General features: G+C 35.6%; 2 protein-coding genes and 1 pseudogene across 3 annotated transcripts; all 3 read left to right on the forward strand.

Moving 5' to 3' along the window:
- Window positions 1–2,512: 2,512 nt before the first annotated feature.
- On the forward strand, window positions 2,513–6,468 carry JAR1 (Auxin-responsive GH3 family protein). 2 transcript variants are annotated; one of them, XM_023684052.2, is made up of 5 exons: window positions 2,513–2,773; window positions 3,649–3,960; window positions 4,064–4,165; window positions 4,325–5,148; window positions 5,805–6,468. In XM_023684052.2, the coding sequence occupies exons 2-5, from the start codon at window positions 3,665–3,667 to the stop codon at window positions 6,341–6,343; spliced, it is 1,761 nt and encodes a 586-aa protein (XP_023539820.1). In that variant the 5' UTR covers window positions 2,513–2,773; window positions 3,649–3,664; the 3' UTR covers window positions 6,344–6,468. The 2 variants fall into 2 exon arrangements, with proteins under 2 accessions (XP_023539820.1, XP_023539821.1); XM_023684053.2 differs by lacking the exon at window positions 2,513–2,773 and adding an exon at window positions 3,171–3,344.
- An 8,726-nt stretch (window positions 6,469–15,194) lies between these two features.
- LOC147791374 (uncharacterized) lies at window positions 15,195–19,415 on the forward strand. The gene is made up of 6 exons (XM_087126511.1): window positions 15,195–15,453; window positions 15,683–15,807; window positions 16,007–18,170; window positions 18,617–18,677; window positions 18,762–18,985; window positions 19,086–19,415. The coding sequence occupies exons 2-6, from the start codon at window positions 15,693–15,695 to the stop codon at window positions 19,138–19,140; spliced, it is 2,619 nt and encodes an 872-aa protein (XP_086982637.1). The 5' UTR covers window positions 15,195–15,453; window positions 15,683–15,692; the 3' UTR covers window positions 19,141–19,415.
- Window positions 19,416–22,026: 2,611 nt separating this feature from the next.
- Window positions 22,027–23,888, forward strand: LOC147791375 (hydroquinone glucosyltransferase pseudogene; annotated as a pseudogene).
- The last annotated feature ends 2,540 nt before the right edge of the window (window positions 23,889–26,428 follow it).

Here is a 26,428-nt window from a genome sequence, read left to right on the forward strand (position 1 = left end):
ATCTGGTACAAAATATTTATTCTCGTATATAATTTCTTTTTAGAAAATTTGATTTTTTATTTTTTATCTTTTCGTAAAATTTATCGATAAAGTTACTAGAAAACGAATATTCGGAAGCAGCAACGAGAAATTTCTTAAAGAAAAGAGGAAAGGGATGGAAAGAGAGGCGGATAAGTATTGAATTTAATGTTTTTGGATTTTTCCTTAATTTTTATTCTTAATATATGCTTTTAAAAACTAGCTTTAGGGCATAACCATTCTAAACGAAAAAAAACTAGCTATAGGGTTTAGATTCTATAGTAGCTGACAACATCGTCATCTATACATGTGACTCTTACCTTTACATATAAAAATGTTAAACGTGATTTGAATATTTAAAAATACCACGTGACTCGAATATTGAGGCTAAAAAATATAATCACATGCAAAATTGTTGCAAGCTCGATTAGGAGGTAAGTGGTTGCTTACCTATGATAGGTTATGGGCGAAAAATCAAATCTTCAACTTAAAATAAGACAATAAGTATGGTTGTGGGTCGATTTTCATGGCAGCCCACGAGCCCAGCACCAAAGAAAATCATAGGAAGCCCATCAAGACCCATATAGGAAAAACACACTCCCCTGATTCAGAAGTTGAGCTAAAGAGTAGGTCGAGTATTGTGAGGTTAGAAAGGTCACACGTGCTATTTCAACCTAAGTTGAGTTCAGCTCAACATCATTTTCTACCGACAGAATGAACGCATATCTAACGTTACAAGTCATAGTTATCCGTAAAAGAAAGCTACAACGAGATACGCTAATAGAGTGTATAACAAAAATATGGTATGCATAGAAATGAAATGTGGGTAATAGTGGAAAGAAAATGACATAGGTAGCATTTTAGTGGAAGAAAAATGGGGTGTGGAAGAGAGGAGAGAATGAAAAGTGGAAGTTGTTAATCATTAGAAAAGGCATTATTGAATAAAAGTTGAGGGAAAGTGGGAGAGAGAAAACAACCACCAAATTGCCTTTTCTTTTCCTTTCAATTATATGCATATTAGTTCATCATTTCAATCTCGGTAATTCTAGTTAAAAGATTCTCTCCGAACCCATCTAACAACTTTCATCGTATTCGAATTGGAATCTTATTTTAACTAAGGATACTTGTGGTTCCAGAGAATCAGAAATAGAGACATTTTTCCCCTTTCATGTCTGTCTTACTACCTAATCGAATAGCGGACAAGTAATGTGTTGCACTTATTGAACAGGGTTTTATGGTCGGTCCACAACCCCTAAATATCGAAGACGATATTTAAAAAAAAAAAAAAAAAAACAACGTTGACAAGAACAGCCACCAGAAGTGCCGACGTGGTTGGGGTTGCGGCGGTGGCCACTCCCTTTTCTCTACAGCCTTAGGGATTGCCCTTTCTTTTGTGTCGCAGCTTTAATAAGTTGATTCCAATCACTCTCTTTGGTCTTGTCACCGTCCATATCCAATCATCCAAAACCATAAATTTTAACTACCATATTCAATTTATAACTTTCCCGACTCTATTTTCAACATAAATTACAAGTTACGATTATTTACGAGTATATACTATGATGTATTAATTACGTGAATGCAAATTATGATTACATATAAGCACATGTGATACAGTACCGTATCACATTTTTGTATGGTTTATTTTATAAAGTAATGATTAATAAATTAAAATAAAGCTTATGCTACAGACCAAACTACGGTTGGGTTCTTATCCACTTCTCCCACTCATACAAATATGGCGGGGCAAGCAATTAATATTTGATACAAATGCTTTTCCTTTTATAATTATTTCTAAATCAAGCTCACAAAATATTTTAAATCCGACCCATCTCACGAAAATGGTTTAATTTTATAAAATTTAGAAACTTCTCGTGTACCAATTATGTTAGGTGATCATGTTACAGGTAACATAACCATGTTGCAGGTAAATGTCGGGATCATTAGATGCTGATATGTGTTGTTACACTACTAATTATAAAAAAAAAAAAAAATAAAGATGCATTTGTATGAATTTTAAAAACGATAGCTTTGCTTACTTTTGGATATTCCTATGCATTAAATTAAACCCCCTACCGAAACATAGGTTTTATAAACTACCTCAAATCTCTTTCCCAATTCTCCAAACAAACAGATCTTAGGAGATACAAATTTAAATGTTCAAAAATTAAATTTGTAATTTTTTTTAAAATGAAAAAAAATAAAAATAAAAATAAAATAATAAAAGCCCAAATCAAATAAAACTACTGGAAAACGAAGTGGGCTTCCTTTCATTATCCCTTTTTATTATTATTATTATTATTATTATTATGTAAATTAAATTAAATCCGGATCAGAAAATACCCGACCCGTTTCAAACTCCACCACCGTCCAGAAAAGGGCGGTAATTCGAGTACACTTCCAGGGGTAGAAGAGTCATTTGGGAAATTAATCACCGTATATGGACGGCGTCGGCTACCGGAGGAACGCCTATATATATTTGACCGTCTGTTAGAATCTTCCATCGCATCCCCATCTTTGTCTCTCTCCATTTAAACCAAGTAAAAAGCTCTGCAACTCTTTCTCTCTCTCTCTCTCTCTCTCTCTCTCTCTAGAACGGGATTTTTAGAGAGAGAAACACGTTCTTCCATTGGTTACTGGTAACCGTTGGTTGTTTTTGACTTGTGTCCGTCAAGCTCAAGTCGCAGTGGACTGTATTGCGAACGCCTTTTGTTGAATCACTCTCGTGATTCCAAGTTGTGATTTCAACTCTCAGGTAATTCCCATGGATTTCGTTTTCTATTTCTGGAAGTGAACGTGTACGGACAGGGCGTAAAAGTGTTTTCAGGTCGAATTGATGCGAATAACGTTGCGGTTTTTGATTGGTGTTGAGGTTTATTGGAATTCGGAAATGTCTATTTGAGTTTTAATTTGATTTTCGTTGATTTCTTGTTTGAATTCATCGTCCTCTTCTCTGCGCGCTTACTCTGATCTTAATCCGTTTTCGCCTTTGAAAAGTCTCCGTTATTTTAATCTTTCGTACCTGCTTTTTTCGACGGAAGTTAAATTTTATATAATTTTTACATTTGAATAGTGGAGAGTTCTTTTTTTGTTTTTTTTAAAGCCAGTTGGTTCCTTCTGCAAACGGTCTGATGCTATAAATCCGTCTGGTTGCCGTTTACTCCATCTTGTTTGTTTCTACTCTATTTTCCGGGAAACAGTTTCCCGGAAAATTTCTTGATAGTTGACTTGGTTGGATTTCATCAAATAATTTAGATCTTCGAGCGGCGACTTGTTCTTCTGCCTGGAGGACACTTCAATCCAATCAACCAGTTCTTCTTTCTGCTGTAATTGCTTTATTTTCTTCAAGTTTCTGTTCAAATGTTGACTTGTGGCCATCCACAAGTTTGCCATATTCTCTCCTACTTTCTTTCTTTCTGGGTTCTGCAAAAAAAGGATCAATCCCCAAATCCTTTATCTCATCTCATGGACACCTTCTGTTTTGAACGTAAACATTCGTTATTCACGTTTTTGGTTTTACCTTTTTTCATGCCTTATCCAGTAGTTTCAGTCCCTTAGCTGTCTTGCAAATTTGAATCGCTTGATTAATCTTATCTCCCTTATACTCCGGTGCCCTTTTGTCTGTATCAGTCTGCTACCGGCGAGAATGTTGGAGAAAATGATGGAAGCATTCGATGGGGAGAAGGTGATTGAGCAATTCGAGGAAATGACTAGAGATGCTGAAAGAGTTCAGAAGGAGACTCTTAAGAAGATTTTAGAGGAAAATGGTTCGGCTGAGTACTTGCAGAACTTGGGATTAAATGGAAGAACTGATCCTCAGAGCTTCAAGGACTGTGTCCCGCTTGTTTATCATGATGATTTGGAGTCATATATTCAGAGAATTGCAGATGGCGCTTCTTCCCCTATTCTCACTGGAAAACCAATCAAAACCATTTCCTTGAGGTACTTTTGCAAATTTTTTCAGACCAAGTTTTGTTTTGATTCATAATATTAGAGATTTTGTTGTGTTTACTAATGAGATTTTTGGTTGGTTTGTATGATGTAGCTCTGGTACTACTCAGGGGAGGCCCAAGTTAATTCCCTTCAATGATGAATTGTTGGAGACAACAATGCAAATTTACCGCACTTCTTTTGCCTTTAGAAACAAGTAATGAAACTGTCTTTTCTGTTCTAGAATCTCTTCTGCCTTGTGTTTGGAAATTGATTGTGGTCTGGTCTCTGAATCATTTCTTGTCTGAACTGAATAGCTTAATGGTTTATTCCGTTTGTTATCCTTTTACTAAATAGTATAAAATGGGTTCTACAGAGAATTTCCCATTAGAAATGGGAAGGCCTTGCAGTTCATCTACAGCAGCAAGCAGTTCAAAACTAAGGGTGGTCTGGCAGCAGGTACTGCAACAACGAATGTTTACCGTAGCGCGAAATTTAAAAGCACGATGAAGACGATCCAGTCACAATGCTGTAGCCCAGATGAAGTCATCTTTGGCCCTGACTTCCACCAATCTTTGTATTGCCATCTCTTGTGTGGGCTGATCTTCCGGGATGAAGTTCAGTTTGTGTTCTCCACTTTTGCCCACAGCATTGTCCATGCTTTCAGGACTTTTGAGCTAGTATGGGAAGAACTCTGTGGCGACATTCGAGATGGCGTTCTCTCTAGTCGGGTCACCGCTCTGTCCATTCGTACAGCCATGTCAAAAATTCTTAAGCCAAATCCTGATTTGGCAGATTTGATCTATCAGAAATGCGCAGGATTGAGTAATTGGTATGGGCTGATACCAGAGCTCTTTCCCAATGCACAGTACATTTATGGGATCATGACCGGCTCGATGGAGCCTTATCTGAAGAAACTGAGACACTATGCAGGCCATCTGCCATTGATGAGTGCTGATTATGGTTCTTCAGAAGGATGGGTTGGAGCAAACGTTAACCCAATGCTGCCCCCTGAAATGGCTACCTTTGTTGTGCTTCCAAACATCGGATACTTTGAATTTATCCCGCTAAAGGAGAATTCTCAAGATCAGGAGCAGGAAGGAGATGGAGGAGCTATTGTTGCAAAGGAGAACAAGCCAGTTGGTCTGACAGAAGTCAAGGTTGGTGAAGTGTATGAAATAATTGTCACCAATGTCGCAGGTAATTCCTTCCAATTCATGAAACTAGACGCTATAACATTGTTTTGTTTCCTCCAAGTCAAACATGAATGAACGGTTCACTGAGTGGCTGTTGTGTTCCCACAGTATTATTCCAACTCATATAGTCCATCTCCACTTCTTTTGTTGGGTTCTTCAAATGTCAAACTTCTTTCAATGCTTCCCATGTGACTGTAGGGGGCACGCAGAACAATCTCTGCCCTTTTCTTTGTCCTCTTCCATCCTACATATTTATCACTTGTGTTGTGGGGACATCATTTATTGATTGTCCACTTTTGTTAGATCCCACGTCGGTTGGAGAGGGGAACAAAGCATTCTTTATAAGGGTGTGGAAATCTCTATTTAGTGAATGCGTTTTAAAACCTTGAGGAGAAACCCCGAAGAGAAAGTCCAACAAGGACAATAGGCTGTTACAAATAGTAATCAGAGCTAAACACCGGGTGGTGTGTCAGCGAGGACGCTTGGCTCTCTAGGGGGTGGATTGTGCCTCTCCTTAGTGGACGAGTTTTAAAATTTTGAGGAAAATCCCAAAAGGGGAAGCTAGTGGACAATATGTGCTAGTAGTGGGTTTGAGCTGTTACACATTTAGACTTAATCCCACATGATTTCAAACCTAACTAATTCATCTGGTTGTTGCAGGGCTGTACCGTTATAGATTAGGAGACGTAGTGAAAGTGATGGGGTTCCATAACGCAACGCCAGAGCTGAAATTCATGTGTAGGAGCAACCTTCTCCTGAGCATCAACATCGACAAGAACACCGAAAAGGACCTGCAACTAGCAGTGGAAGCAGCCGGGAACGTGCTGGCAGCAGAGAAACTCGAAGTGGTGGAATTCACGAGCCATGTCGACTTATCAAGGGAGCCGGGACACTACGTAATCTTCTGGGAGATAAGCGGGGAGGCAAAGGGGGAGGTGCTAGGGGAATGCTGCAACTGCCTGGACAGAGCCTTCCTAGACGCAGGGTACATGAGCTCTAGAAAGGTGAATGCCATTGGAGCCTTGGAGCTAAGGGTGGTTGGTAAGGGAACTTTCCACAAAATTATGAACCATTATCTGTCTTTAGGAGCGGCTGTGAGTCAGTACAAAACCCCTCGTTGTGTTAGCCCTGCAAACACCACTGTCTTGCAGATCTTATGCGCCAACGTCGTTAATTCCTATTTCAGCACTGCCTTTTAAGCCTCTATGTTTGTTTGTACTGTATCTGTGTTAGCCCCCACATGTCTCCACAACTTGTCACTACCTCTATTGTATAATGTAAATTTTCAAATTCTACTTATAAAGTTTCCCTTTTTAAATCAAAACCCATAAACAACATATGAATTCAATTTAATTGATTAAACTAATTACAATTAAATTTTGCATTAAAAGCTTGAAAGTGAAAGGGAAATGAATTTTGATGGGTTGGTTGGCAAGGGGATCGCACAAGTCTAGATTCATGGGGTGATTCATGGGGTGTCTCGCTGCCACGTGGAACAGTGCGATTGGATGTCAATAGATCTAGACAGATAATTTAAAATAGTGACCTAACTTCGTTATTTTAAAAAATAAATAATTAATTAAAACAAGTTGTATTTAATTTAAATCCAAAGTAAAATACCCATTTCACCATTGACATTATTAATACTCAACTTTCATCATGCTTATGACAAAGATTTATTAAATTAATAAACCTAAGCTTTTTTTTTTTTGGGTGAAATATCTTATTTGCCTTTTGTTTCATTGTCCACTTTCTTTTTGTTGTTTATCCATCATGACATATGTGTATATATGGACCTAGGGAGGATCATTTTTGTTTTCCTATTTTGCCCTTTATTTTTTTGTAAATTCTTATTTTGCCCTTTTTTTTTTACGGGACGCAATTATTCAAGCCCAAATGGGGTGAGCCAAGAGCTGTTAGCAACTTCTCTTGGCTTGGTGGGTCTGTTCGGCTTAAGCGGCTTACCTGATTTTTAAGGTCACTGTGCTGTTGTTATTTTGACTCGACTTTTACGTTTTCAACTCTTCTGGAGCTGTTTTTAACCTTATTTGAGGCATTTTAAGGTCGGTGTGGACCCTAATTGCTTAATTTAAATTATTTCAATCTAGAAGTTAGGTAAGTTAAGTTTGCTAATATGTCTTAATACAGTGTCGTGGGTCAACCTAGGTTGGAACGAACTTTGAGGGACAAAATTAAACCAACTTAAGGAAAATTTAGTGACTCGGACTTAGGTCAATCAAGTAAGTGACTCTACTCTTGACTTGGTTAGATGAATTCTATTATGTATGATGACAAATGCTCTATGGCCATTGCATATGTCATATGTATGAATGGTATACTATGTTATGTCTTGTATGTTATCTTACCCTATGTTATGCTATGATAAGCTATGTCATCTATACAAGCTATGCTATAATTTGGTCATACCATGTTGTAAAAATTGTTATGAAACTCGATAATCAATGATGCATAAACTTCCCTGGACTATGTCATGAAAGCTATGTTGTGTATAAAATAATTTACTGGAATTATATACGCATAATTCACAATTTATTATGTTATAAATGAATAGATGTTTGTCTTGCATCTTAAATTATGCCATGAATTTAGCTATTGTGAGCTCATGCATGTTTGTGTATCATATGCATCGAAATACTTCTCCGTTATAATGAGTATGGACATGTACCTTACGACTTACGACATTTATGTTCGCCATGAAGTTATGTAGGCCCTTTCACTTCGTGATATTCGACAACCCATTTGCAAGTGCTAGCTCCACAAGCCAGGCCCAGGGGTATGCAAGTCTGCCTGGTGGGTCCATGCTCGCATGCATGAGTCGTGTGTCGAGAAGTACTATACATTCAACCTTGCCGGACAGAAAAGTTGTTAAGGCCATATTATGATATTTTTTTAAATGATATGTCGCACCATATTACATGTGTTTGCATTTCCTAATCCCATCAATAGAGTTACTCACAAATTATTTCTTAAAATACTCAAGTCACGTGCTACTCTCATGCACATAGCCCGAGAATGTCATGGAACCAGTAATAGGGTAGTTGGATTATGTATTTTATAGCACATACGTTAGATTAGAGCATTGATTGATTTCTTCATTTAGTTTCAAATGCTATAATATTTATTTTCCACCTTACTCCTTTTCATGATGTTGATTAAAATTATTTTAAATGAATGTTTCCACACTTAACAATCATGTCATGCATGTGGTAACAACTTTATCGTAGCAGAAAAATAAGGTCATTACATCAAATATCATGGCTCAATCTCGTAATTTATCAACTAAAAAACAAAAACAAGGTTGTCTCAACGTCACCCAATAAAAATAAAATTGGACAACCAAATTAAAAACTAAATCCAAATCAAATCAATATTTTAAGTAAGCTACATGTTTTAAAATTATTTTGAAAATCACAAGGATACAATGAGTTTGATTCGCGATCATCCATCCACTTAAAAACAATGAACAATTACAAGAATCTTTGTCCTCTAATTTGAGGGCAAACAAATGTGCAATTTTGTTTTTAATTTTAAAAATAAAACCAAACTGAGATTTAAAAAGGCCTTTGATGAAGAACAAATGAAACGAAACGAAACAATACAATAGAATGAGAGAAGAATTGGGCGTATGGGACTGTGGCAGTCCATTATACGACTCCTACGAGCTCGCCTCCCTCGCCCATATCATCGACCGCCATCTCATGGCATTGCCGCCGCCCTACCACGGCGGATCACGGCGGTTCTTCTCCAACAAAGTCTCCCACTTTTCTGCCATCATGCCATCTCCGCCGCTCTCCACCTCCACTTTGAAAAAGAAGCCGGTGGGCGAAATGAAGAACAAGCTCAAGAAATTCAAAACCACTGTGAGTCGTCTTTCTACAATTCTTAACAGATTTGGGTTTTGGAAAAATAAGTAATTTAATTTCCCACCCATTTGCTAACCTTCAATTTGTGTTCTCAATAAATTAATTATTCAATCTTGTATAATTCAAATTACTTGGATTTAATTTTTTCTCTTCTTCTAAATCAATTTTATTTGGATCTAAATTCTAATTTCCTTTCCGACATTCGTATGCATTAACCTTTTTTATATATATATATACACGAGTCAAACCCATTTGAATTCAAGTAGTCTACGACGAGTCAATTTACTCTCTAGCTTCTAACACGGAGAAGAAGGTTTTAGAAAACGGGACAAATAGATGTTGGACAGAGAGTTTGAAAGAAGGTTTTGAGAGCAATATTATAGACTATAAGCTAAAAATGTAACGGAACTAATTATTTAATTTTAAAAAATAAATAAAGAAAAATTTTGAAAATTTTAAAATTTAATGAATGGTTGAAAATGGAAAGTTTTTTTTTTTTTTTTCTTTATGAACATTTATTATAATGTTTGCAACGTCTAAAAAAAAAACCTTTATTATTTTTTCAAATTTTGGTATATGTATTTTTAAAAAAAAAAAATTAGAATTGTTAAAAGTTGATGAATAAAAAATATAATTTTTATAAATAGAAAATGGAATAATGTTGAATAAATAATTGGTTGTATAAAATAGAATTATTAATTTAAAATTGAGATTGGAAGAAAGTTGGGATTATTTATTGAATAATATGAAAAACAGTAAAAAGACAGCACTGTTCCACGAGCTCTCCAACCAACATCCCACAATTGCTGTCCCAACAAACTCAATTTAAGACTCAAAACACTGTTTTTTTCTTTCAATATATGTGAAAACGCATGATCCTAACAACCAAACGTGGATTGTTCTAATTCCTAACCTTAAACGATCCAATCCAAATGGGATTTGTAGTGTCGTGGGCCTCGATCACTCACGTCGTATTCAAATTTTCGTCCAATCTCTCTCCTACGTGTTAAAATGGGTCACTGCGACGTTTCATGTCCAGAATTTAGATCAATATTTAGAATTCAAATTCAGTGCTTAACGACTTTAATATTATTTGCAACATGGCCACGTTACTTACTTCTCATAGTTTGTCCTCATTCACATGTTTTTAAGAAAATTTTAAGAAAGTCGACAAAAAACGCTTAACTTTAAAGTTCCCATGATTGAGATACCGAAAAGAATTTTGTTAGTATATGTAATAATTCTCATTTCTTTTAAACATTTCTTAGTAATCATATTCTCATAATTGTTTTCATTTAGATATGTGATCTCTATTTATTCGTTTACTTCTCTTTTACTTAGGTGTCACAGTCAATCGTCATTTTGTTGTCACGTTGCTCATAGTTTAGCTCATATAGTCACTCGTGTTCTAGCTTCTTCTTCTTTTTTTTCTTTTTTTTTCTCCTTAAAGGGCACGATTAGAATTGTCTTTTGGAAATCAAGGTAGAAGATACGAGATAGAAAATGTTTTGTTCTTAGATTCAACGTTTCATTGTTTCATCAACCTCTTATTTACATTTTTGTTGATTATTCTCGATTATGTTGCAAAAACATTCCAATCGAGGAAAAAAATATGTTAAATTTGGTGCACGCACTCAAGTAAATCACGTGGCCATAAATGGTTTTTTTTTTTTTTTTTTTTTTTTTTTTTTTTTAATGATTTCAAAATAGGGCTTTTATTTGGGCCATCTAGTCTAATTCTCCATGGTCCAAAATTGCAAACATAAATAGGCCCACAGTTTAGACACTAATGTGGGCTAGGCTGACTCAGCCCAAAACCTATATGGGCTGGGCTCATCTAATTGAAAATCATCACAATAATTACTTAAATCTCAAAATTAATAAAAAAAAAATACTAATTTCCATTAAAATTTTCAATAATACCCTTAAAATTTCACAAACTGTTAATACTTTATTTAAAAAATAGTTTTCAAACTTAAAAAATGGTTTTATCGTTAATATCACGCCTAACAAAATATTCATGAACTTTTAAAAAAATAACATTAAAAAATTTGAAAGTAATTTATGAGGCGTCGATAGATGGTTTTCATGAATGTATTAACCGTAAAAACTTTTTAAAACATTTTTTTATAAGGGTTGAAGCGTTAATATTACTTCCAAATTTCATAGTTATTTTTAAATTTTTAAAAGAGTATTAATAAAAAATTTTAAAATTTAAAGATATTTTTAAAATACTTTAAAATTTTCCCTTTTTAAACATTTTCTCTCAAAGTTAAAAGGTGTTAAGGTAAGTTTTGAAAGTTGATGAGTATTTTTTAGATTAAATATAAATTTTAAAAGTATTTTTATTAATTTAGCATATTATTTATATTACGGGTTTTTGCCATTATGGCGTTGTATTTGATTTGATGTGACAAAGTTTGAAAAATGTGAATTTTCGTTACATCAATTCAACAAATTTGAATTTTTATGGTACTATATATATATAATGTATATATTTCAAAAATACTTAAATAATATCAAGTTATATTTTCTATTTTTATTTATAAAAATTAATAAACTAACTTCAAAATAAATTTTAGAATTTTTAATTAAAAAAAAAAAAAAAAAAGACTAAAATTATAAATACTATTTATATATGTGAATCACAAAAATCAATACCATTTTAACTCGAAAAACAAAGATATTGTTCCCTTTTATACCCAACATTTTGACCCATTAAAACTTTATTGTTTGCTCTCACAAATTATTTTTCATAATCTTATAAAATATTAATCATTATATATATATTCTGTAAATATTATATATCTATATATATATATATATATATATTATACTAATTCTAGTTAAAAATATATATAATAATAAATTGTGAAGAAATGGGAATAAAATTATTATTTAAAAAATGTTAAATAAATACAACTTTGATTAAGATTATTTGTTTAATTTGTGGTGTTTGAAAAAATGGGAATATTGGATAATTATTACAATTCCTTTTTATTTTGGGCGTATGACTTTGTAGCCATGGACTTAATTTTGGTCCAAATTTTGTTTACCACGTGTTAAGGTCATTTAAGTCTTTTCCAACTAACATTATTAATACTCCCTTAAATTAAATGCTCAATTTATTTATTTTCTCCGGAATTAATAACTCATCAAAAAGATTTCTCTAATTTCAAGGACACATTCATTGCCGCAACTAAATCATCATATTCTATACACTTCTTATCCTTTAATTATACAAAGGATAAATCTTTCATATAATTAAATTAAATTATAAATATTATTATAATGTTTTTAAATTTGTATACATTAATCATTACATCCTTCCCTGACTTTGAGGAAAAATTATGTAAGGGCATTTTTGGAACAAAAACTCAACCTTATCTCAAAATTTAGTAATGTTTGGTTCCCGTCTTTAACAATGTGAGATCTCACAGTCCACCTCATCGAGCCCCAGCATCCTCGCTAACACTCATTCCTCTCTCCAGTTAATGTAGGATCTTGTAATCCATTTCTTTTAAAGTCAGCGTTCTTGTTAGCACTCATTCCTCTGTTCAACTGATGCGAGATTTCACATTTAAATTTAACAAAAATAAAATAAATTATAACGTAAAATATCATATTTATTAAAACGAAAAACCGTAACGTATTATTATTATTGTTTATTGGTAATTGAAATAGTAATGGAAATGAGACAAAATGATAAGCATATTATTATGGAAAGAGGAATTATTTGATGGTATGTTATTATGATTTGTTGGAGATGGGACATGAGATAATAATAATAATGCATAAGGAATATGAAGCATGGAGAAATATTTATGAAGCCTCCCATGCTTTAACAAAATACATTATGATTCAAAATGAAATTCAGCTACCATACATTCATCATTTACAAAACACGAAAAGTGTCGTTGTTGGAGGATAAAGTTGGAAACCAAAAAGAACAAGTTTGAATGGTCAATCGACATTAAAAGTGAACCACCCGGGTCCACCACATATTTAATTTTTATTTTAAAAATATATATTTAGTGAATAAGTAGGAGCGTTCACATGATTTTAGAATCGAAAATTTAATGTTTGTAACTGATGTTAGTGATGTATTGGGAATTGTGAATGTTTTATAACACAACTATGAGAAAATAGATGATTGGATTGTTCGAGTCACCGACCGGACGTGACGAAAAGGGTATTTTGGAGCATGGGAATGGAATTGGGTTTCACTTCTTTTCAGATGAGCCAAACACTCACTTTTTCTCTCTCCTCAAAACCCACTTTGGAAAAAGATGTTAATTGGAGAGAGAGAAAAAGAGAGAGTAAAGGAAACGTCCTCTCATCAACAAACCAACCACAAAGTGAAAAACCATCCCCATTTCATTTTTCACTCTTTATTTGGGCCCCATTTTTAATTTATTTTGGGTATATAATATATTTTTAATACTTTTAAAATTAATTCATTTATTATATATATTCAATTAAATTTTGTATCTAATAAAATTCATTTTTCACTCTTTATTTGGGCCCCATTTTTAATTTATTTTGGGTATATAATATATTTTTAATACTTTTAAAATTAATTCATTTATTATATATATTCAATTAAATTTTGTATCTAATAAAATTCATTTTTCACTCTTTATTTGGGCCCCATTTTTAATTTATTTTGGGTATATAATATATTTTTAATACTTTTAAAATTAATTCATTTATTATATATATTCAATTAAATTTTGTATCTAATAAAATCCTAACCTTTCAATTTGTAGACGTGAGAATATGATAAAAAAAATATAAATTTATTGGATATCTTTTAGAATTAAGATACAAAGTTGAAATACTAAACTTGTAATTTAACCATTTAAAAAAAAAGAAAAAAATACAGTTTTAATTTCTCAACTTTTATTTCTAAGAAATTTTTAAATTTTAATAATGTTTAATAATTACGTAAATTTCATTTTTATGTCTAATAAGTAATTGTCTTAATTAAAATTTCACGCCCTTTTAATTTTCAGTAAATAGGTTTGTGAATTTTATGTTAAAGACTTATTAAACACAAGATTGAGTTAGTAGATCATATGAAATACAAACGTAAAATTTTTTATAATTATTCCACGAGGGTTGGAGAGAGGAATGAAACATTCTTATAAAAATGTGGAAACATCTCCCCAACATCTACGTTTTGAAACTGTAAGGCTGATAACAATATGTAATAGATCAAAACAAACAATATGTATTAGAGTCAGGAGCCGTTACAATAATTTAATTTATATAATAATAAAAAATACAGGTGGAGTGACAATAACAAAACGACTTTACAAGCTCAAAACTTGGCTTTTACTTTTGCTTTTGCTTTAGGAGAAGCTTAACCAAAATGGATGTCATGGCATCAACAAATTATTTTTTATTATTTTTAAATTTTAATTATTTAATTTTTATTTTCGGCTACTTTTGTTTTTAAGATATAAAAGAAAGTGTTTCAAACTATTTGTTCCGTCAAAACATTCCAAAAAGAAAATTAATCAAATACTTCTACTTTTTAGAATTTTCTATTTTACTTTTAATTATCTGCAATTTCAAAAAAGCTTTTTTATTTTATTTTATTTTATTTTATTTTATATAAATTAAATCCCGTATTTCCGTCAATCATTCCAAAAAGAAAATAATTACATTCTCCCTCTTTTTTGAATTTTGTAAACTACTTTTAATCATCAAACTATTTTTTTAAAATATATAAATATAGTATTTTTAAACCATTTATTTTTTTTTCAAACATTCCAAAAAGAAAAAAATTAACTAGAAAAAGCCATTTTTTTATCACAAAATTTAATTAAAAAAATACCCCCTCAAATTTTAATTTTTAACCATTGGTATTAATATATATATATATATACTTCCAAAACCCAAGGTGAATACTTCATATATATATATATATATATATATATATATATTTTTATTAAATTATAATTTGACCCTAAACCATATTTTATTTACCTTAAAACTATTAATCATACGGAAATAAAAGTTAAAAAAAATTATATATTCTTATGAAAGAAATAGGAGAGAGAAAAAGAGGAGGAGAGAGAAGTTTTTTTAAAACGACGTCACTTAGAGGATTTAGAGGGTTCATTTAAACAAGTTCCCCAGGGCCAACGGAAGATCGTCGCTCTCATTTTACGAGTTTTTTTTGTATTTTTTTTTGGTTTCTTTCTTAGTTGTGTGTGTTCGTGAAAACCAAACAAAAACAGGCACTACCAAACAGAAGAAAATTCGTATTTCTGTGTAAACATCATCACAGTTCTACAGTACACCTTCTTCGTTTTCCGAGAAATTTTCTTCTTCCCTCCAAAGATTTTTAGCCCTACTCTGATTGTTTTTGCAGCAGGAGTGAACCCCATATGTCACATTTTTGAAACTGATTTGAGGTTTTCCTTCGTTTCTATCCTCTCTGCCACTTCTTTTCACATGCCCTTTGTTTCTTTCCTTTAGCTTTTCCTCCCCCCCCCCCCCCCCCCCCCCCCCATTTCCCCTGTTTTTATTCGCCTTCTTACCCACCATTTTTCACTGGGTACACTGGATTTTGGAGTTTTATACCCCGGAGCCTCTTCTTCTTCCTTCGTTTATTCTTCTTCTTTCGCTGTCTGTCACTTTCAGGGTTTTTCCCATGTCGGGTTCCTCCAAATTGCGACTGGTTCGATGCCCCAAGTGTGAGAATCTTCTCCCGGAGCTCGCTGATTATTCTGTTTATCAGTGCGGTGGATGTGGTACCATTCTACGAGGTATTTTTATTTTTTTTGCTTCTTGTGGGTCGAGCTGAATTTATATTCTCTTTACCATGTTGGGTTTTTGCGATTATTTCGAGTTTAGGTTTTAATTTGGGATAATTTTACTGCTCCAATCAAATTTCGTGTTGTTTCTTCGAGGAGAGTGTTTCTGGGATTTGAAGTGGAGTACCCTTTTTGTTCTTTGATTTCACAGCGAAAATTAGAAATCAGGAAGAAGACTCTGTGTCTGATAAGTCGGATGAAGACAGGGTTGGAGGGTTGTCTACTAAATCCACTACTTCTCCTGAAAAAGGGACGGTTGATCTTAGTGATGATGCCTCTGATGTGGATTTAAAGGCGAGTCCTGATTCTTTGCCTTGTGATCTTAAGGGCTCAGAGATGGATAAAGTGGAAGGTGTTGAGAAGGATCTTAACTTGAATATGGATAAAAATGGCTTGAGTGATTTGATGGGAACGGAACAAGTGGATTTGAATGTTCAGATGAACATGATGAAGCTTGGATCAGGAAGAGAATTGGATTGGAAAAAGGGAGAGACAGGTGGGATGGGAGATGGGGTTGAGAAGAATTCAAGGGGTAATGTGAAAAGTGTGAGGTTCTCAACTCCGAACCACGAAGACGATCAAACGAATCGTCAATTGGAGTTCATGTCTGGTGTGCAGGAGCTTTTAACGAGTCGTGGCAATGCCAATGGAGCTGATAAAGTTAAGCACCTCGAACAGGACCGACTCGAGCTTCTGAGGAAGCTGGACGAGTTGAAGGAACAACTTGGTCAGTCTTGGCCAGTCCCTGCCGATGGTGGAATGAAACCTCCTAAACCTTTGAATCACTCTGGTGCTTGGCCTATGGATGGTTCTTCAGGATCAAAGTATGTTGCAGGCTCTTCATTTTCCAACCATTGTTCAGAACCATTTCCTGTTGCCAATGGAATTGAGATGCCTGTCCAAAGCTATTATCCAAACAATACATCTCATTTCGGTGACCCTTTTGGATCGCAAATGCTTAGACGAAACTCCTGCCAGTTTTCGTGTGCGCATCAACAGCACCCTCACCAATATCATTCTGGCCATTATGTCGATACCAGTTTCGATTCGTTCAATCACTGCCCTCCTAATCCTCCTTTTCATCAGCCTTCTTGCTCTTGTTTCCAGTGCCAAAATAGATACTCACAGGTTCCATCCTCACTACCTGGTAGTGCTTACTTCAATAGAAGGTTTCCTGATGTTCCAAACAATCCCTCACTATATTCTCATGAAAACACTGCTGCTTATGGGGCATGTGTTAATGATATTAGAACCACTAATCCTCCCGTAAATCTTCGTGATCGACAAGCACAATCACGATGGCCAACTGACTTCAATTCTGAGATTGGTGGTGTCCTTGGCAATCGTCCTCGGAGGACAGTCTTAGTGAGTGGTGGCCGTAATTGCCATCCAATTGCTGGTGGTGCTCCATTTCTAACATGTAACAATTGCTTTGAAATGCTACAACTTCCTAAGAAGCTTATGATGGTTAAGAATCAGCAAAGTGTTCGTTGTGGAGCTTGTTCTACGTTGATCAATTTTACCGTTATCGACAAGAGACTTGTTTTCTCCAATCATTCACGGGGAGGTCGATTTCCCTCAGAGGTTGATGATAGTGATGAACTGGCTGTCAGAGATTATAATTCAAATTTTGGTCACTTGAACCGTACTAATTTCTCTTCTGATGATTATGATAACAACACTCTTTACGATTTCGAGTCACTAGATAGAGAGCCTGTGCTACAGCCCATCGGAACAGGTTTAAGCTCAAATAAGCAACAAGAGATGCCAAGTTTTCATCCTACATCTTCAAGCACCTCAGAGGATGAAGACAGTCCAGATCTTTCAACTGCTCCAAGGGAGGCTACAAACAATTTACACAATTTAATCAAGACGACACGCTCTCCTCCCCTTCCCGGCTCACCGCTTCAGTCATACTTCGATTACTCGTCTAATAACCAGACTGCAAACAGGTTTACCAAGGGAAATCGAAGTAGCCGTTCAGATCAGGAGAATGTGAAACCAAATAAGGTTAACTCGCGACAGAACTCTTTGAAAGAAGCATCACTGGCAACCGAGATGGATGTGTCGATGAACGACTACTCTGATACCGTGGCGTTTCCAGAGACAAAGGATGCAAGTAAAGAAGATAACCAGCCAAGAGCTAGTAAAGGAGGGGAGTCTTTTTTTGCAAACATCATCAAGAAGAGTTTTAGATCTAATCAAGTCGATGATCGGAGCAGAAGTAATGTTTCAGTTAATGGACAGTTTATATCGTATCGTATGGTTAAGAAAGCTGAAAAGCGCGCTGGACCAATCCATCCCGGAAAATACTGGTAAGCATACTTAAAAACTCTTCTATGCAAATGAGATAGTAGGATGCATGACAGTAAATGTTAGTTTTTGGCTGCAACTCATTCAATTATCTGACCCAACTTAAACTGTATAGGCTGACATAGTGGTCAAGGGTGCAAGTTAAAGAAAAAGTAAAGGATTTTGGTGGGGTTACAATGTAGAATGTCTGAACTTTAAGATATAGTTTGAGAATATTTCGATTTAAAAAGCGATCTACCTAAGTGTTTCTTCTTTTTATGTAACATGTCATGATGTAAAAGCAAATCTAGCTGTTTGTGTGCAACTTTTTTGGCAAAAGTAGTAAGCATAAAACAGAAGTGGATGCTTTTTACTGTACACTTATGATGTTGTGCCATAGCCCACTTCTCAAAATACCTTCATGCTTGTCTCCATTGTGCTAATGCCACTTCAAATAAATCAAAAACAGGTACGATTCCCGGGCTGGATTCTGGGGCGTCATGGGCGGACCTTGTCTTGGCATAATCCCCGTAAGATTGAAGCTTAAAGTTGATGCATTGGCTTGTGTTTTGATTCTTTGGCATGTTCTTAAATTGTGTCCTGTATGTTTGCAGCCTTACATTGAGGAATTTGACTACCCCATGCCAGAGAATTGTGCAGGAGGAAATACTGGTGTTTTTGTGAATGGCAGAGAGCTTCACCTAAAGGATTTGGATTTGCTTGCTGGTAGAGGGCTGCCCACTTCAAGGGACAGATCTTACATTATCGAGATCTCTGGCCGAGTTCTCGACGAGGACACCGGTGAAGAGCTCGAAGGCCTCGGAAAACTTGCTCCAACGTTAGTGCTAAGCTAATACTACTTTTGGTTGTTTAGAATTCTTCTTTGGTTTCTGATATATCTAATGCTAATATATACATACAACATTTTTCTGACTCAGAGTTGAGAAGGTAAAGCATGGATTTGGCATGAAAGTTCCAAGAACAGCTTCTTAATTTGGAACACAAACCTCGTAATCAAATCCTGTATCTCAGTTGGTATGTTCGCAAAGGTTTTCTTGTCTAAATTACCAGAGCATTGTAGTAATGTTTTATATGTTTTTGTTAGTTTAGTGTCAGTGTTTGTGTGGCATGTCTGTGTCTGTATTCAACTGTTGATAAGTTCCCAAGCTTTCCACCATTCTTTGTTCATGGAAAAAGAAAATTTTTGTTACTTAAGAAGATGAACATGAACTCAAAAGGGACCATACTATTTAGGGGAGGGGAAGAAGGGTTAGAATGTTATGAGAAAATTTATGAGTCGTCGCAACACGAGGAGATGAGATGAGATGAGTCCAGTAGTCACTGTCACTGCCACTGCCACTGCCACTGCCACTGCCACTGTCCCAGACAGTGATGTTGGAATTGCTTCTGACTCAACTAAAAATTGAAGACAAAGCATCCATAAAAGAAAAGTGGAAAAGAAAAAGTAGAGAATAAAGGGAAAGGAAAAAGGTTGTGTGAAGTATAGAAGAATGTTGTTTGTTTTGAAATCAGAAAGAAAACAATGGAGCTGCCATGGGCGTTGGCAAGACACTTGGCGTCGCTGCTCGCTGCTGCCCACAGGTAGGTAACAAGTTTAAGGTCATTAGGGCGACATCTGGTCATTGTGTAGGTCAACCTCTAGTCTGATGCTGCACCTCAACCCTCATCTTCCAAGATCATCAATTACAAGTAATGAATGATACCCATTTCAGTGCATCAGGATCATTACTGCTTGTGTACAAAAGTTGCCCATTTCAATGCATTGAAGTGCTAAAACAAGTTCTATCCTACCTATTCTTTAATAGCTTCCTTTACTACAAGTTTCGTTCATTTTTCATTCTTTGAATGCAACTACTTACCTATCAATCTCAAATCTAAATAATAAATAGTGTAATTGAGGCGGTTTCTTTCGAGCTTCCCTCGAAAGTTTTTGAGATGTATTTACGAGGGAGAGGTTTCCATACCCTTATAAACAATGTTTCGTTTTCCCTCTCTAATTGATATGGGTCTCACAATTCACTCTCGTTTAGGGTCCAGCGTTCTCGTTGGCACTCCTATCTTTCTCCAATTGATGTGGGATCTCATAATTCACTCTCATTCAAGGTCCAGCGTCTTCGTTGGCACTTGTACCTCTCTCTAGTCGATGTGGGGATCTCACAATCAACCCTCCATTTAGGACCCAATGACCTTGTTGGCACATCGCCTTGTGTCCCACCTCCCTTCGAGGCCCAACGTTCTGGCTAGCACATCGCCCATTTTTCACTCTCCAAGACCCAACGTTCTCGTTGGCACATCACCTTGTGTCCACCCCTTCAGGGCCCAACTTTCTTGTTGACACGTGGCCTGGTGTCCACCCCTCTTTGAAGCCCAAAATCTTCACTAGCACCCTATTCGATGTCTGGTTCTGATATCATTTATAATAGTCTAAGTCCACCGTTAGCAGATATTGTCTTCTTTGGGCTTTTCTTTCCAAGTTTTCTCTCAAGATTTTTAAAACGCCTCTAAGTCCATCGACTACCATCGACTACCATCGACCACCATCGACCACCATCGACCGCAGTGATATGGGTCTCCGACAAAGTTTGTCGAAGTTTTCAATACAGTGGTTGTCGGTGGTGGTTGCTATTGAACGAAAATATTAAAATTCAATAAATATCATAATTAAACACAAAATAGTTCTAACTTGTAATCTTTAATAAATATATAAACGTTTAATTCATTGAACTATGTTCAAATTGGTAATAAAATATCACAAACAATATACGATCTTAGTAGATTTGAGTTTCTGACATTTTTACCGAAAATATACACCAATTATTGAATCAGAATGTAATTAGTATATCACATGCATCCATAAATTATTGAATTTCACCTAATTATGAACCTTTTTGTGGGTGGAAAATAATAGAGAAATGATTGAAAAAGCTTTCTAACCTTACTAATCACTCCATTATTAATGTCATCATCATGTCATAATATTTGCATCACTTTTAATTAAATAACTTTTTCCCCATTTCCTTCCCTCTCAACCCATTTAATTCTAAATGTATCTCTAATATTAAATTAATCTCCATATTAAATTTTAATAACAAAATTAATTAATTTTTTTATTTATAAAATTATAAAGTTTTAATTGATAAATTATTTGGTAATACTCTACTTCATGTATTTATTAATAATGTAATTGAATGTTAATGTCAAATTAAACACTAAAAAACTCATTAGTCTATTTCTAGTTTAAATATCACTTTATTACAAAATAGAAAATAAATAAATTAAACAAAAAGTAAATATCCATCTGTTTTTTTTTTTTTTTTTGAGTCGTCATTTATGACGTCATTGCTTACTCAATAATTTATGGCCTTGTTTTCAATTAAATTTAATTAAAATCTGGAATTTTGTAGAATTTGGACGTAGGAAGGCTATGGTCAACGAGGTAAGCCCATGCATGGCTGAATAATTAATGTCGGCTTATTTAGGACTTTTTTTTTTTTTTTTTTTTTTTTTTTTAATTTTATTATAAAAGCCTCAATATAATATTCTCATTCTTTTTAAATTTATATTATTTTTGTATTACTAAATTTATTTGCATATTGTATTTAATAATTAATAATAATAATAATCTTGAAACAATTAAAGTATTTTAAATTTAACGTTCCAAAATAGAATATTTAAACAAATCAAACCTTTAATACAATAAAAATATAATTTCCTAATTAAAACTATGCTATTTTTTTTCTGAATTTTTCTTTTTAAAATTTTTTATCAAAAATTTTAAAAACGCTTCTAGATAGGTTTCTACACTCTTAGGAAGTCATGTGGTATCTCACAATCTACCTCGGGGCGAGCGTGGTGACTGAACGGGTGGTTCCGAACCATCCCTTAATTCAAATGTGGTAGATGAGATGGGTAAAAATAGAGCAATGGGATGATAAGCCTTACGTTTGAATTGACATCACCATCCCCCACTTCTACTCATCCACAGCCACAGGCCCCTTTCCATGTTGTTCTTCCATTCTTAATTGCTCATCACAGCTTCAACTCTCCCAAGATTCCATTTTTATTACCTTCCATTCTATAAATCCCTTCTCTCTTTCTCTTCCCCTTCCTCATCATATTCTCAATTTCTTTCTCTTCTCTGTTTTTCCAATAACCAGAACCACCGCCAACGCCACCGCCGCCGCCATGGATGCAACGGTGCCTCATTTGGCCATTCTTCCCAGCCCCGGAATGGGCCATTTAATTCCACTCGTTGAATTCGCCAAACGCCTTGTTTTGCACCACCGTATAACTGTCACTTTCGTCGTCCCTTCCGACCATCCGCCGTCCAAGCCTCAAAAATCTCTCCTTGATTCCCTCCCTTCCGGCATCGATCACACCTTTCTCCCGCCGGTTAGCTTCCATGATCTTCCCCATGGATCCAAGATTGAAACCATCATTACCCTCACTGTTTCTCGATCTCTCCCATCTCTTAAGAATGTACTGAAATCCATGGTGACTAATTCAAACCTCGTCGGCTTGGTCGTTGATCTTTTCGGCACCGACGCGTTCGATTTAGCTAGAGAATTCAACATTTCCCCTTATATTTTCTTTCCTTCCACCGCTATGGTTCTCTCATTTGCTCTGTTTCTTCCCAAACTCGATGAATCCGTCGCCGGCGAGTACGGTGACCTCCAGGAGCCGATCCAAATTCCGGGATGTATTCCGATTCACGGCAAGAATCTATTGGACCCAGTTCAAGATCGGAAGGACGAAGCCTATAAATGGACATTTCACAACATGAAGAGGTACGTTTTATCAGATGGGATTTTTCTCAACAGCTTCCCGGAATTGGAGCCCGGAGCTATCAAATTTCTCCGAGAAGAGAAACAGGGGAAGCCCCCTGTTTACCCAATTGGGCCATTGGTGAGAATCGATTCAAATGGAAGCAACGAGAAGGCAGAGTGCCTGAAATGGTTGGATGAACAGCCAAATGGGTCTGTTCTATACGTGTCATTTGGAAGTGGGGGCACTCTGTCTAGCCATCAAATCAACGAATTAGCCATGGGATTGGAAATGAGTGGACAAAGATTCATATGGGTGTTAAGAAGTCCAAGCGATAAAGTGGCCAACGCTACCTATTTCAACGTCCATAGCCACGACGACCCTTTAAATTTCTTACCAGAAGGGTTCGTAGAAAGGATGAAAAACAGGGGATTGGTGGTGCCGTCATGGGCGCCGCAGACTCAGATCCTTAGCCACATCTCCACGGGCGGATTCTTAACTCATTGTGGATGGAACTCAACGTTAGAGGCGGTGGTTAATGGAGTTCCTCTGATCGCATGGCCGCTTTATGCAGAGCAGAAAATGAACGCGGTGATGCTGACAGAGGAGATCAAGGTGGCGTTGAGGCCAAAAATGAACGAGAAGGAAGGGATTGTGGAGAAGGAAGAGATTTGGAAGGTGGTGAAGGCGGTGTTGGAAGGTGAAGAGGGGAAGAAACTGCGAGAGAAAATGAAGGAATTGAAAGAGGCAGGTGAAAGGGCTGTTGGAGAAGATGGGTTGTCCACTAAAATAGTGTGCGAGATGGTTGAGAAGTGGAAGAACAAGATTTCCACTTGATTTGCCTTATCCTTACAAAACCAATCTCTACAAGATGTTCATATTTAAAAATTTGATCTTACCTTTGTGACGACTATCATCCTAATACAATAGCACGTGTTACGGTGTTGGTTCTTAAATTTTCAATTTTATACCCAAGACTCTATTATGAATAAATCAAGTTAGACCAAGTATGGATTCTATAGGTCGACTTTTGGGTAGCCGAGGTCGAGGAGAATGGCTTGAGGTTTGGCCTGTTTTCACATAGTAACAATCTATAATGAGGAGTGGTTTTATGTCATTAATGGTGGGCGGCAATTGAAGAATTGACAGTACAGATCGGAAGGTTGATAGGACTACGTTGGTGTGGGTGTGGAAGCGCACCCAATTCCAGCGCACACTTGTAACTATTCAATTTTAGTTCCACTCCAATTCTCATATTCATATATTCTTCTTCTTCCTTTTATAATAATTATAATTATTATTATTATTCTTATTCTCCACTCCCGATAGAATATTAGTTTTTAAACACATATGGTATGTTTTGATCCGTTATCTAGTGCATAATTTTTTGTAACGGCTCAAGCTCACTGCTAGTAAATATTGTCCACTTTAGTCTCTTGTATGTAGTCGTCATTTAAAGCAGTTTGCTATGAAGAGGGAGAGGGTCTAGCCCTATGAGACTTGTGTCTCGCACTATCGGGTGAGTGGACCTAATACCATTTGTAAGCTCATTCCTTTATTGTCTTATTTGACTTTTACTTTTAGGCTTGTCTTCTTTCGCTTTCCTTTTTTATTTTTCCTCAAAGTTTTACCATGAGTCTGCTTTTGGGCTATATTGTCTTATTTAGCTATCATTTTGGACTTCTCCTCAAGTTTTACAATTGCAGAGGTTTCTGGACCTTCTAAGATTCAGAGTCGGCTAGGGAGGTTTCTAGACCTTCTAAAGAATCTTGGGAATGTGGGGATCTCACATTTTCAAACCAGCCCAAATCTCCGTACATAATTCTCTCCCCTCAATCATCAACCACTTTTTCCTCGACCAAGATGTTAGGTCATGGAGCCTGATGCTTATTTATAGCTTGGTCATAAAACTATATTTGGTAAAGCTATATTTGGTAAAGCTATATCAATAGCTATATATAGTAGATGGTTAAATGGGGTAAAACTATGTATAGTAAAGAGTTATATATAGTAGATGGTTAAATCTGGTAAAGCTATATATAGTAAATTGAACTATATATATACCGTCCGGTAGAGCTTTGAGATGTACTTTCTATTCTCTATAATTCTCTCTTACTGTACATACGTGAAGTCATCAATAAGAACAAATTCTTTTAGCCAGAGTTCTCCTTGCACTTTTCTCTATCCCATTCTTTGTGTTCATCTAGATCGAGCGTGTGCGTTGTTGTGCGATCCTAACAACTGGTATCAGAGCTAGGCGAAATTCACCACGATCAGTGAAGATGAAAAGTTCAAAGATTGGAATTGAGAAGTTCGATGGATCCGATTTCGGTTTCTGGAAGATGCAGATTGAAGATTATCTGTACCAGAAAGATCTTCACGAACCTCTGTTGGGGGTGAAGCCGGATACCTCTATTGGGGCTGATTCGGTTGACGCTATCTAGAAACGTGGCGTTCAACATTATCAAGGAGAAGACAACGTCAGATCTATTGAAGGCGCTGTCAAATATGTATGAAAAACCATCGGCTATGAACAAGGTGTATTTGATGCGGAGATTGTTCAATCTACAGATGTCTGAAGGCGGACGTGTTGCTGATCATATAAATGTATTCAATATGATCATATTGAACTGAGTTTGGTGAAAATTAATTTCGAAGATGAAATTAAAGCGTTGATTTTGATGTCATCCTTACCCAAGTCATGGGATACTATTGATGCCGCAATCAGCAGTTCCCGAGGATCTGATAAACTGAACTTTGGTGAAATTCAAGATGTAGTTCTCAGCGAAAGTATTCGCAAACGAGAAACTGGAGATTCATCAGGCAATGCTCTCGGTGTTGATCGAAGGGGAAGAAGTAAACCGAAGGGCCCAAACAAAGGGCGATCAAAATCTAGACCAAACGTAACGTGTTGGAATTGTAGAGAAAAAGGTCACTTTCGGACAGGTTGTACAAGACTAAAGAGGAAGCAGAATCACAAATCTGGAGATGATGATGATTCTATAAATTCAGCAAAAGACATTGGGGATGCTCTAATCCTCAGCGCGGACAGTTCAATTGAATCCTGGATTTTGGATTCAGGTGCATCTTTTCATTCGTCCCCAAATAAAGAGTTGTTCCGGAATTTCAAGTCTGGAAATTTCAAGGTGTATCTTGCCGACAAAAAAAATTTGGAAATTAAAGAAAAATGAGATGTCTGCATAAAAACTCCGGCAGGAAATCAGTGGACATTAAAGGATGTCAGATATATTCCTGGTCTCAAAAGAAACCTGATCTCTATTGGTCAGTTGGACAACACAGGTTATGCAACAAAGTTAGGGAAGGGTTCGTGGAAGATTATGAAGGGTGCTACGGTGGTAGCACGTGACTCAAAATCTGGAACCCTATACACCACTGCAGGGTGTATGAACATAGCTGTTGTTGCTGAGAGTGCTTCAAATTCAAGTCTACAGCACAATAGACTTGAACCTATGAGCGCGAAATGAATGAAGAGGCT

Source organism: Cucurbita pepo, chromosome 8 (genome assembly GCF_057944985.1).
Source record: "Cucurbita pepo subsp. pepo isolate OVF chromosome 8, ASM5794498v1, whole genome shotgun sequence".
In the NCBI taxonomy this organism is placed as follows: domain Eukaryota; kingdom Viridiplantae; phylum Streptophyta; class Magnoliopsida; order Cucurbitales; family Cucurbitaceae; genus Cucurbita; species Cucurbita pepo.